The sequence below is a fragment of the Eleutherodactylus coqui genome, chromosome 1, assembly GCF_035609145.1.
Source record: "Eleutherodactylus coqui strain aEleCoq1 chromosome 1, aEleCoq1.hap1, whole genome shotgun sequence".
NCBI lineage: Eukaryota > Metazoa > Chordata > Amphibia > Anura > Eleutherodactylidae > Eleutherodactylus > Eleutherodactylus coqui.
The window spans coordinates 58494743-58507761 of record NC_089837.1 but is presented as its reverse complement, the minus strand read 5'-3'; the positions used below and the strand labels follow the sequence as shown (position 1 = coordinate 58507761).

At 46.6% G+C, this 13019-nt stretch overlaps 1 protein-coding gene across 1 annotated transcript in view; it reads left to right on the top strand.

Annotated features, from left to right (window-relative positions):
* The window catches only part of LOC136618248 (hatching enzyme 1.2-like), a 66646-nt gene that overhangs the window by 32413 nt on the left and 21214 nt on the right, over positions 1-13019 (top strand). The window contains exons 6-7 of the mRNA XM_066594318.1: positions 9-134; positions 1185-1302. Of these exons, the coding sequence (XP_066450415.1) occupies positions 9-134; positions 1185-1302 (244 nt within the window). The remainder of the gene's footprint in view (positions 1-8; positions 135-1184; positions 1303-13019) is intronic.

The window sequence follows — 13019 nt, the reverse complement described above, 5'->3', positions numbered from 1 at the left end:
CTCTACAGCTTTTGAAAAGGCCTGGTCGGAGAACAAAACCTCCCAAAAAAGAATCTCCTTTTTATGTAAGAACTTCATCTCACCAGGCCAGTCCTACAAACCAGCCTTCCTCACCTCATGGGAGAGGGAGCTGGGTATCCACATAAATGCAGAAGAGACTAAGTTGATTTTAAATACCTCATTTGGACTGTCTCCTTGCGTCACAGCCCAGGAGGCACACTACAAACTGCTTGTGAGGTGGTATCGGACCACAAGCTTTCCACCCAGAAGGCTTGCTGGAGATGCAAGGCCAGTGAGGGGACATACCTCCATATCTGGTGGTCATGCCCGGCCCTGACTTCCTTCTGGAGTGACGTGGATAAAATCATCCCGAAGATCTCCCCAAAGATCTCCATCTCCCCTGACTTAGTCCTGTTATGGAGACCACAGAAGCATTTTCATCCTAAAAGAAATAAACTGATCGCTCTGCTTCTGGACACAGCTAAATCCCTAATTCCCCGTCTGTGGCTACAAAATACTCCCCCTACGTTGGGTCAATGGAGAGAGAGAGTCGATAATTTGTACTCACTGGAAGAACTACATAGCTGGTCAAACAACACTTATGACAAGTTCATTGTAACCTGGGCGCCCTGGCGTGAGGTACGGCTCCTGGCGATGTAGGACTAACGAGACGAGGTACACCCGCTCCTTTTTCCTCATTTGGTTATCGGTTCATTACAACACATCCTTATGCTTCCCCCCTTCCCCCCTCCCTACCTCCCCCCCCCCTTTTTCCGCCTCCCCCTTTCTCTTAATTTGGATGTTGATTCAGGTGTTTATTCCTGTTATCTATTGGGTATGAGAGTAAAACTGGAGGAGTAGAATTGTTGTACGGTCTCATACTTAACTCCTCTGGTATGACTATGACCATAAGTATGTATCATTACGCCCACCGAAAGTGATGAGAAGAGTTTGAGTTAGTAGACACAGGCATATGTGTACTCTATTTCCCAATATATGTTATGTTACATGTAATATTATTTGATATCCTTGTATATTGTCAAAACTCTAATAAAATTCTGATTTGAAAAAAAAATAAAAAATACAGAAGCTCCACATGGGAGCACATGGAGTGCCTATGGCGCAGAACTGTAGGGGCTCTGTATACCATTCCAGAGCTAACTTGGAACTCTTTTCATCTTTAGCTGCATCAGACAAAGATCTGATTAACAGTGCCTTGAAGGAATTTGGAGTAATGACTTGTGTGCAGTTTGTGAACCAAAGTACGGAATCAGACTATCTCAGTATAGAGTCTGGAAGTGGGTAAGTGCTAATGTTAATGTATTAGGGTTGTTTATAAGCCACAATCAATGCCACTGTTGTCTTTGAACTGTTTCTGGTATTGCACCTTAGTTCCAGCGGAACCCTACAAAACCAGTCACAGTCTGTGGAAAAAAGTGGTTCTAATTTACTAAGTCAAAAATAAAGGAAATGACAAACATTTTGGACCTTACAAAATTGCACTAACACTAGTTGTCACAGTTTAACTTGGGGGCCATTATGGGATTTGAGAAGAAAAAGCACAATGGCCCCCATTGACTGAGCCCTAAAGTGTTTCTGCAGTTTTATATATATGAGCATAAATGAGTTGTCAGAGAAGATTTTTTTTTTAAGACAGGTCCCCCATAGCAAAAAAAATAATGAAGAGCTTGTACTCACCTCTCTCAGCTCCCAGTAGGTCACCCATCGGCAGCTCCAGGATGCTGTGACATTATTTACAGGCTGCAGCAGCCTGTGTATGAGACATCACAGGTTGCTTCAACCAATTACAGAGCTCAGCAATGGATGAGGTGAGTATAAAGTCTTCATTGTTTTTTTGCCATGGGTGACCTATTTTTACAAAAACTTTTTTTGGACAACCCCTTTAATTATTACATAATAAAAAGTTCTACAACTTTATAAAACACTTTAGGCAAATTTTAAAAGTCTTTGCACTAGTTTTCCAGGAGTAAAAAGTAATATGTTTTGGCGTATGTCTATACATAAAAACGTGCAACTTTCTGGAATTTTACTTTGCTTTCTACACTTAAAGAAAAGTGGGTGTGGTTTAGTGAAAGGGAGTGATCTCCCACAGCCCAACAGATTATAAGGATTTACACATCTGAAAGGAAATGTGTCATGAGAAAATAATGTTTAAATCAATTTATGTTAAACATTTTTTTTAAATTTCAGCTGACTTTTTAAAAACAGTTTCCATGTCACTATGTGTATATAAAAATATAAAACAAAAATATTAATATATTGCACTTTTTACTCTGACCACTTTTTAAGAATCAGACATTTCTTGTTCTGTACTGCAGCCTCATTGGCCATAGACACAGTGACTCAAGGGGAATCATTAACTTCTTTGTGAGAATGTTGTGAGCACGTTCTGTAACCTGTGCAGGAAGGGCTGAGGCGGTGATCTGTAACCCTCACCTAATGTAAATGATGGATTCTGTGTTATCTATAAATGTGTTAGATTTCATTGTAATCCTGCCTGTGGTGATAATGAGATGATGGCTGAGAAGTTTTCTCTACAGAACAGGAAGTATCAGACTGTTAAGATGCTTATTAGGGATGAGCGAGTATACTCGCTAAGGCACTACTCGCTCGAGTAATTTGCCTTAGCCGAGTATCTCCCCGCTCGTCCCGAAAGATTCGGGGGCCGGCGCGGGGCGGGGAGCTGCGGGGGAGAGCAGGGAGGAACGGAGGGGAGATCTCTCTCTCTCTCCCGCCCGCTCTCCCCTGCTCCCCGCCGCAACTCACCTGTCAGCTGCGGCGGCCCCTGAATCTTTAGGGACGAGCAGGGAGATACTCGGCTAAGGCACATTACTCGAGCGAGTAGTGCCTTAGCGAGTATACTCGCTCATCCCTAATGCTTATGGCTCAATGTGAAAATGCAAGATATTAGGAATTTATTTTAGTATACATAGTTAATAGAGATGAGCGAACCTACTCGTCCGAGCTTGATATTCGTGCGAATATTAGGGTGTTCGGGATGCTCGTTACTCTTAACGAGCACCACGCGGTGTTCCGGTTACTTTCAGTTTCCTCTCTGAGACGTTAGCGCGCTTTTCTGGCCAATTGAAAGACAGGGAAGGCATTACAACTTCCCCCTGTGACGTTCAAGCCCTATACCACCCCCCTGCTGTGAGTGGCTGGGGCGATCAGATGTCACCCGAGTATAAAAGTCGGCCCCTCCCGCGGCTTGCCTCAGATGTCTTGTGAGTTAGCTGAGGGAAAGTGCTGCTGGTGCCGGAGCTGCTGTAGGAAGAGTGTTAGTAGTGAGTGTAGGCTTCAAGAACCCCAACGGTCCTTCTCAGGGCCACATCTATCCGTGTGCAGTACTGTGGAGGGTGCTGTTAGCAGTGTTGCACAAATTTTTTTTTTTTCAAAATCGGCAGTCTGCAGAGCATTGCGCCTTGCAGTAATACTACAGGGACAGAAGTGGCGCTTAGGTAGGGAGAGTGTTAGGAGTGAGTGTAGCCTTCAAGAACCCCAACGGTCCTTCTTAGGGCCACATCTATCCGTGTGCAGTACTGTGCAGGCTGCTGTTAGCAGTGTTGCATATTTTTTTCTTTTCAAAATCGGCTGTCTGCAGAGCATTGCGCCTTGCAGTAATACTACAGGGAGAGAATTGTGTAGGCAGGGCCAGAAGACATATATTATTGATTGAATATAGTCAGTGGGCCCTCCGTTTATCAAAAAGGGAAAAATTGTATTTGTCCTGCAGTCTTGCGCCAATTTATTTCCTGCCTGGGAAAAGTAACCGCTGTGCTGCACTTCATATAACTGCATTTCTGTGCAACACATATCTTATCTGATTGAATATAGTCAGTGGGCCCTCCGTTTCCCAAAAAGGGAAACATTCTATTTGTCCTGCAGGCTTGCGCCAATTTATTTGCTGCCTGTGAAAAGTCTCCGCTCTGCTGCACTTCATATAACTGCATTTCTGTGCAACACATATCTTATCTGATTGAATATAGTCAGTGGGCCCTCCGTTTCCCAAAAAGGGAAACATTCTATTTGTCCTGCAGGCTTGCGCCAATTTATTTCCTGCCTGGGAAAAGTAACCGCTGTGCTGCACTTCATATAACTGCATTTCTGTGCAACACATATCTTATCTGATTGAATATAGTCAGTGGGCCCTCCGTTTCCCAAAAAGGGAAACATTCAATTTGTCCTGCAGGCTTGCGCCAATTTATTTGCTGCCTGTGAAAAGTCTCCGCTCTGCTGCACTTCATATAACTGCATTTCTGTGCAACACATATCTTATCTGATTGAATATAGTCAGTGGGCCCTCCGTTTCCCAAAAAGGAAAACATTGTATTTGTCCTGCAGTCTTGCGCCAATTTATTTCCTGCCTGGGAAAAGTAACCGCTGTGCTGCACTTCATATAACTGCATTTCTGTGCAACACATATCTTATCTGATTGAATATAGTCAGTGGGCCCTCCGTTTCCCAAAAAGGGAAACATTCTATTTGTCCTGCAGGCTTGCGCCAATTTATTTGCTGCCTGTGAAAAGTCTCCGCTCTGCTGCACTTCATATAACTGCATTTCTGTGCAACACATATCTTATCTGATTGAATATAGTCAGTGGGCCCTCCGTTTCCCAAAAAGGAAAACATTGTATTTGTCCTGCAGTCTTGCGCCAATTTATTTCCTGCCTGGGAAAAGTAACCGCTGTGCTGCACTTCATATAACTGCATTTCTGTGCAACACATATCTTATCTGATTGAATATAGTCAGTGGGCCCTCCGTTTCCCAAAAAGGGAAACATTCTATTTGTCCTGCAGGCTTGCGCCAATTTATTTGCTGCCTGTGAAAAGTCTCCGCTCTGCTGCACTTCTTATAACTGCATTTCTGTGGAACAGATTTCTTATCTGATTGAATATAGTCAGTGGGCCTTTTCTTTTTAAAAAAAGGGAAAAATTCTATGTGCCCTGCCTCTGTCAGTCCTCAGCGTTCTGTGTACGTGTGTGGTGGGTGGAGATAGTAAACAAATCATACGCAGCCAGCTACGTTTAACAGCAGGCTTGCGCCAATTTATTTCCTGCCTGGGAAATCAAATCACTGGTAATACACCATGCTGAGGGGTAGGGGTAGGCCTATAGGACATGGACGCGGGCGAGGACGCGGAGGCCCAAGTCAGGGTGTGGGCACAGGCCGAGCCAGTGCGGTGGCCAGGGGTAGAGGCAGGGCCAGACCGAATAATCCACCAACTGTTTCCCAAAGCGCCCCCTCGCGCCATGCCACCCTGCAGAGGTCAAGGTGCTCTACGGTGTGGCAGTTTTTCACAGAGATGCCTGACGACCGACGAACAGTGGTGTGCAACCTTTGTTGCGCCAAGATCAGCTGGGGAGGCACCACCAACAGCATGCGCAGGCATATGATGGCCAAGCACCCCACAAGGTGGGACGATGCCCGTTCACCGCCTCCGGTTTGCACCACTGCCTCTCCCCCTGTGCCCCAACCTGCCACTGAGATCCAACCCCCCTCTGAGGACACAGGCACTACCGTCCCCTGGCCTGCACCCACACCCTCACCTCCGCTGTCCTCGGCCCCATCCAGCAATGTCTCTCAGCGTAGCGTCCAGACGTCGCTAGCGCCACAGTTTGAGTGCAAGCGCAAGTACGACGCCACGCACCCGCACGCTCAAGCGTTAAACGTGCACATTGCAAAATTGATCAGCCTAGAGATGCTGCCGTATAGGCTTGTGGAAACGGAGGCTTTCAAAAGCATGATGGCGGCGGCGGCCCTGCGCTACTCGGTTCCCAGTCGCCACTACTTTTCCCGATGTGCCGTCCCAGGCCTGCACGACCACGTCTCCCGCAACATTGTACGCGCCCTCACCAACGCGGTTACTGCCAAGGTCCACTTAACAACAGACACGTGGACAAGCACAGGCGGGCAGGGCCACTATATCTCCCTGACGGCACATTGGGTGAATTTAGTGGAGGCTGGGACAGAGTCAGAGCCTGGGACCGCTCATGTCCTACCCACCCCCCGAATTGCGTGCCCCAGCTCGGTGGTGGTATCTGCAGCGGTGTATGCTTCCTCCACTAAACCACCCTCCTACGCAACCTCTGTCTCGCAATCAAGATGTGTCAGCAGCAGCCTGTCGCCAGCAGTCGGTGTCACGCGGCGTGGCAGCACAGCGGTGGGCAAGCGTCAGCAGGCCGTGCTGAAACTACTCAGCTTAGGAGAGAAGAGGCACATGGCCCACGAACTGCTGCAGGGTCTGACAGAGCAGACCGACCGCTGGCTTGCGCCGCTGAGCCTCCAACCGGGCATGGTCGTGTGTGACAACGGCCGTAAGCTGGTGGCGGCTCTGCAGCTCGGCAGCCTCACGCACGTGCCATGCCTGGCCCATGTGTTTAATTTGGTGGTTCAGCGCTTTCTGAAAAGCTACCCCCACTTGTCATACCTGCTCGGAAAGGTGCGCCGGATCTGCGCACATTTCCGCAAATCACACACGCACGCTGCCACCCTGCGGACCCTGCAACATCGGTTTAATCTGCCAGTGCACCGACTGCTGTGCGACGTGCCCACACAGTGGAACTCTACGCTCCACATGTTGGCCAGACTCTATGAGCAGCGTAGAGCTATAGTGAAATACCAACTCCAACTTGCGCGGCGCAGTGGGAGTCAGCCTCCTCAATTATTTACAGAAGAGTGGGTCTGGTTGGCAGCCATCTGCCAGGTCCTTGGAAAATTTGAGGAGTCTACCCAGGTGGTGAGCGGCGATGCTGCAATCATTAGCGTCACCATTCCTCTGCTATGCATCTTGAGAAGTTCCCTGCAAAGCATAAAGGCAGACGCTTTGCGCTCGAAACAGAGCCGGGGGAAGACAGTATGTCGCTGGATAGTCAGAGCACCCTCCTGTCTATATCTCAGCGCGTTCAGGAGGAGGAGGAGGAGCATGAGGAGGATGAGGAGGAGGGGGAAGAGACAGCTTGGCCCACTGTTGACAGTACCCATGCTGCTTGCCTGTCATCCTTTCAGCGTGTATGGCCTGAGGAAGAGGAGGAGGAGGAGGATCCTGAAAGTGATCTTCCTAGTGAAGACAGCCATGTGTTGCGTACAGGTACCCTGGCACACATGGCTGACTTCATGTTAGGATGCCTTTCTCGTGACCCTCGCGTTACACGCATTCTGGCCACTACGGATTACTGGGTGTACACACTGCTCGATCCACGGTATAAGGAGAGCCTTTGCACTCTCATTCCCAAAGAGGAAAGGGGTTCGAGAATGATGCTATACCACAGGGCGCTGGTGGACAAACTGATGGTAAACTTCCCATCCGACAGCGCTAGTGGCAGAAGGCGCAGTTCCGAGGGCCAGGTAGCAGGGGAGGCGCAGAGATCAGGCAGCATGTACAGCGCAGGCAGGGGAACATTCTCCAAGGCCTTTGCCAGCTTTATGGCTCCCCAGCAAGACTGTGTCACCGCTCCCCAGTCAAGGCTGAGTCGGTGGGAGCACTGTAAAAGGATGGTGAGGGAGTACGTAGCCGATCGCACGACCGTCCTCCGTGACGCCTCTGCCACCTACAACTACTGGGTGTCGAAGCTGGACACGTGGCCTGAACTCGCGCTGTATGCCCTGAAGGTGCTTGCTTGTCCTGCGGCTAGCGTCTTGTCAGAGAGTGTGTTTAGTGTGGCTGGGGGAATCATCACGGATAAGCGTACCCACCTGTCAACCGACAGTGCCAACAGGCTTACACTCATCAAGATGAACAAAGCCTGGATTTCCCCAGACTTCTCTTCTCCACCAGCGGACAGCAGCGATACCTAAGCAATACGTAGGCTGCACCCGCGGATGGAAGCATTGTTCTCTCTCACCATCCAAAACGGGGACATTTCTGCTTTATCAATCTGTGTATAATATTCCTCCTCCTCCTCCTCCTCCTGAAACCTCACGTAATCACGCCAAACGTGCAATTTTTCTTAGGGCCACAAGGCTCACTCATATAATTTTTCTAAACAATTTTTATACATTTCAATGCTCTTAAAAGCGTTGAAACTTTAACTTGAACCAATTTTTCGTTAAACTGGGCTGCCTCCAGGCCTAGTTACCACTTAAGCCACATTAACCAAAGCGATTAATGGGTTTCACCTGCCCTCTTGGTTGGCCATGGCCAATTTTTTGGATGTACATTAGTACTGTTGATACAGCAATTTTTGTGGGCCCTCGCCTACAGTGTAATCAAATGAATTTTTAGCCCACCTGCATTACAGCTGACGTTACATCCGCTGTGTTGGGCAATGCAATGGGATATATTTATGTACCGCCGGTGGCTTCCTGGCACCCACCAATGCTGTGGGTCCACAGAGAATTATAAATGCATCTGTTTCCACATCTAAAGAACCCCAGTCTGACTGGGGCATGCAGTGTGGGCCGAAGCCCACCTGCATTAAGCACGACATTACTACCTCAGCTGTGTTGGGCAATGCAATGGGATATTTTTATGTACCGCCGGTGGGTTCCAGGGAGCCACCCATGCTGTTGGTCCACAGGGACTTCACAATAGGGAGTTGTACCTGCCTGTGTCTATGAATTAAAACCCGCGGTCTGACTGGGGCATGCAGAGACACCTTGACAGAATGAATAGTGTGTGGCACATAGGTTCCCCATTGCTATGCCCACGTGTGCAGCTCCTGATGGCGGTGGCACAGGATTATATTTCTCATTGCTTCTGTACAGCATTGTGGGCTATCGCCCCGCCCCTTTTAAAGAGGGTCGCTGCCTAGCCGTGCCAACCCTCTGCAGTGTGTGCCTGCGGTTCCTCGTCATGGCAGACACACTTATAAATAGACATGAGGGTGGTGTGGCATGAGGGCAGCTGAAGGCTGCGTAGGGACACTTTTGTGTGCGCTGTGGACACTGGGTCGTGCAGGGGGGGTTGGTCAGCATGTAACCCAGGAGAAGTGGCAGCGGAGTGTCATGCAGGCAGTGATTGTGCTTTGTTGGATGTAGTGTGGTGCTTAGCTAAGGTATCCATTGCTAATTTTTCAGAAGTAAAAATTGTTGGGGGGGGCCCACTCTTGCCGCTATTGTGGCTTAATAGTGGGACCTGTGAACTTGAGATGCAGCCCAACATGTAGCCCCTCGCCTGCCCTATCCGTTGCTGTGTCGTTCCCATCACTTTCTTGAATTGCCCAGATTTTCACACATGGAAACCTTAGCGAGCATCGGCGAAATACAAAAATGCTCGGGTCGCCCATTGACTTCAATGGGGTTCGTTAGTCGAAACGAACCCTCGAGCATTGCGAAAATTTCGTCCCGAGTAACGAGCACCCGAGCATTTTGGTGCTCGCTCATCTCTAATAGTTAACAAGGAACATTAAAAAGATATGTTTAAAGAGGTTTCTGGGGCTAAAAAAGAATTGTATGGGAAGGCAATGATAGAAAAGAAAAAAATAAGCACAGCTCACCTCTTATATGGCTCCCCAATTCAGCACAGCCACTCCGGTCCCAATGTACTGCAGCGTTCATGTGCTGATCAATGCACACGTGACTACTCAGTACTGATACTGCTATGAACTGTATGTGCCTGCCAAAGTCTGTGATTTTTTGATTGGTCGTTTATACAGTGAGTGGACAGGGTGGGTGTGCTGGCCTGGGAAGCCATTAAAAGGGGTTTTCTGAGTCCCCAACAGTGTTGGCAGTGGGAGAGGCACATTAAGCTCTGTGGAATGTGTTGGCGCTATATAAATAAAGATTATTATTATTATAAGTGGTTAAAAATACACTATACTCACCTCCCACTGCGCACCGCTACCCCGCCACTGCCACTCGCTGCTCTTTTTGCAGTGTCCCAGTACAACAGGGGCCCCTCCTAACAATACGAATACATGTGTCTCTTGCCAGTGTCTTTTGATGTTGCTTGAGTGATGCGAGTGCAAGATTTGCAGCACTGAATGAGTTAATGTCTGGGTGTCTGAAAAATGGTACTGTATTGTCGTTACATGTTGTATGGAAGGATATAAAAGGAGGTGTCTGGAATGGCTAGATTGTTCCTCGTGGTCTTCTGGTGGTTGCTTTGAGGAGACAAGGCAGCTGTCTGTGGGCACCTTTAGCCCACAGATACAGAAGATGGAGGAGGCCGAGAGGATCGTCTCTTGTCTGTGAGAACAACTGAAGTGTTTTGGGAGTCGTGCAGCGTGGAGTAGCCAGTGAGTGTGGACCGGTAGAGAGAGAGAGCTTGAGAAGTAAGAATGTACCCCAGGCCAGGACCTACAGATAACTTGGACTGTGGGTTCTCCTGCATCCCGGTGAATTCTCCCTGTCACACCATTGAGCCAGTTACTGCTAAATTGTAATCTGCTGAAGTTAAGTAAAACGACCAGTCGCTCATCCGTTTCCGGAGGCTGTGTCTTAAAGAGTACCCGTGTGTGTGTGGATTTACTCCGTCAACAAGGAATTCCCCCACGGAAGCTGCAAGACAGAGGATTTACTTCAACAGCAGGAATCCCCGTGGCAGAAGAAACGGTGGTGTCACGAGTGACAAAAGGAATAAGGTAATCCCCAAGTGGGCCCCCCTGTTTAAGCAGACTGGCCCTCGGCCCTTGGATGTGCCACCGGTTACCCTCGGGGTGGGAGACGCTAAAGCCACCGTGACTAGGCCCAAAAATCTACCTTGCTGTTTCCTAGGCCGTGGCCCGCTCCTCGGTCGCTGCATTTTTATCTTCTATTTACATTGGCTGCAGTTGTTCATCCACATGGCCGCTACAGCCCATGGGTGCTTGCAGGATTGTCATTAGTGATGTCCTGTAAAGCTGCCTCAGGCATCTATATTAGAAGCCCATGTGACAGGTTTAGGAGACGTTACTAGGACTGCTGTCTGCGTAACGTCGGCAGTCAGATGCCATGGTGCCAGACCGCCGAAAGGGTGGTTCAGCACTGCGGCATGATGGGCCAAAAATATAAAAGTAATAACTTGAAAAATCCCTTTAAGAGGAAAGTAGTGCTGATTTTTTATTTGCAACTATTCCCTACTCATACAGGTTTTTTTATTGAGTCCTGAAAAACTGCACCAAAATACACGCGGGGAAAACTGCATTGGTTTTTGCCCCAGTTTTCAATGCAGCTGTGTTTTATACTGCACTAGCTGATATACCCGGCTTCGCCCGAGTTAATTTGGTACTGGTGTTTATCTGGTGTTCACACGGAAAATCTTATGAAGTCGTGGTTACTTTAGAGATACTGAGGAAAAACATATGTTCACCATTTTGCATAGTTCTCTGCGTTACCCAGGAAACACCACGTGGAGGTAACCATGCAACGTTTCCTTTATATAAAATGACATCAGGAAGTGAGAGAATTAGATTACGTACATAAAATTTGGACGCTAATTCTTTTGCGCATAGAATTGAATAATGAAGTTGGGACCCATTAGCTTTTCCTATTTATGACATAATCAATGCTCGTGCCAAATTTCCCGTTTCTATGACACCGGAAAGTGAAAAAATTACATTCCGCACGTAAAATTTGGACACTAATTCTTTTGCGCTAGAATTGAATAATCGAGTTGGGACCCATTAGCTTTTCCTATTTATGACATAATCAATGCTCGTGCCAAATTTCACGTTTCTATGACACCGGAAAGTGAGAAAATTACATTCCGTACGTAAAATTTTGACGCCAATTCTTTTGCGCTAGAATTGAATAATCGAGTTGGGACCCATTAGCTTTTCCTATTTATGAAAACCACGTGTGGTTTCTTCAGGTCTATTTTTGATCTGCACTATCTGAAAATACCTTAAACATAAAAACTTTATTTAAACAAAAGTTCATTTTTTTGTTGACAAATTGCCTTTATTAAATTTGGCACATCTTAGGGTGAATGCCTGCGAACGGATTTCTACTGCATTTCCCACGGGGGAAATCCACGGCTATTAGGCTCTATTGAACCTAATAGCTTTCTGCTTGCCAATGCTCACATGCGGAATTCTACCGCGGATTTCCGCACCAGGAAATAAATTGTTCTATTTGCTGTGGATTTACGGCGCGGGAAGTCTCCGTTAATATAGCATTAACCCCTTCATGACACAGCCCTTTTTTTTTCCATTTTCGTTTTTTTATCTCCCCTTTAAAAAAATTATAACTCCTTTATTTATCCATCGACGTCACTGTATAAAGGCTTGTTTTTTGTGGGACGAGTTGTAGTTTTTAATGGTGCTATTTAATGTACCATATAATGTACTGAAAAACTTTAAATAAATTCTAAGTGGAGTAAAATGTAAAAAAAAACTACATTACATCATTTTTCAGTACGTCTTGTTTCTATGGCGCACAAACTGCAACAAAAAGGACATAATAACTTTATTCTATGGGTCGGTACGATTGCTACGATACCAAACGTGTATATTTTTTTTTTTACTATACTACTCTTTTTTTTCTCTAAGACATTTAATTTTTTTTCAATTATTTTCTGTGGTCATCTTGTGCACGCAATAACTTTTTTATTTTTCCGTAGATGTAGTTCAGCGAGGGCTCATTTCTTACAGGATGTCCTGTAGTTTCCGTTAGTACTAATTTGGAATACATATGACTTTTTGATCGCTTTTTATTGTGTTTTTTCTGAGAGACATGGTGATTGAAAAAGTGCATTTCTGGCGTTCTTTATTTTTTTTTCGGACGACGTTCACTGTGCGCACTAAATAATGTGTTACTTTGATAGATCAGACTTTTACGGACGCAGCGATATCAAATAAGTATTTTTATTTTATGAATTAGATTTTTTTAATTACATGGGTGCTGGCTGGGAAGTTAAAATGGCAAAAGGGGGGGGTGATTTAAACTTTTATTACTTTTTTTTTACAAATAAAAAAACTTTATTGACCTTTTTTTTCTCAACTTTTAAGTCCCCCTGGGGGACTACAATATGCGATGCTTTGATCATTCCTGTAGTATGACGTAATGTTATAGCATTACGTCATACTGCATTCTGACAGGCAGCCTATCAAGCCACCTCACGGGGATGGCTTGATAGGAA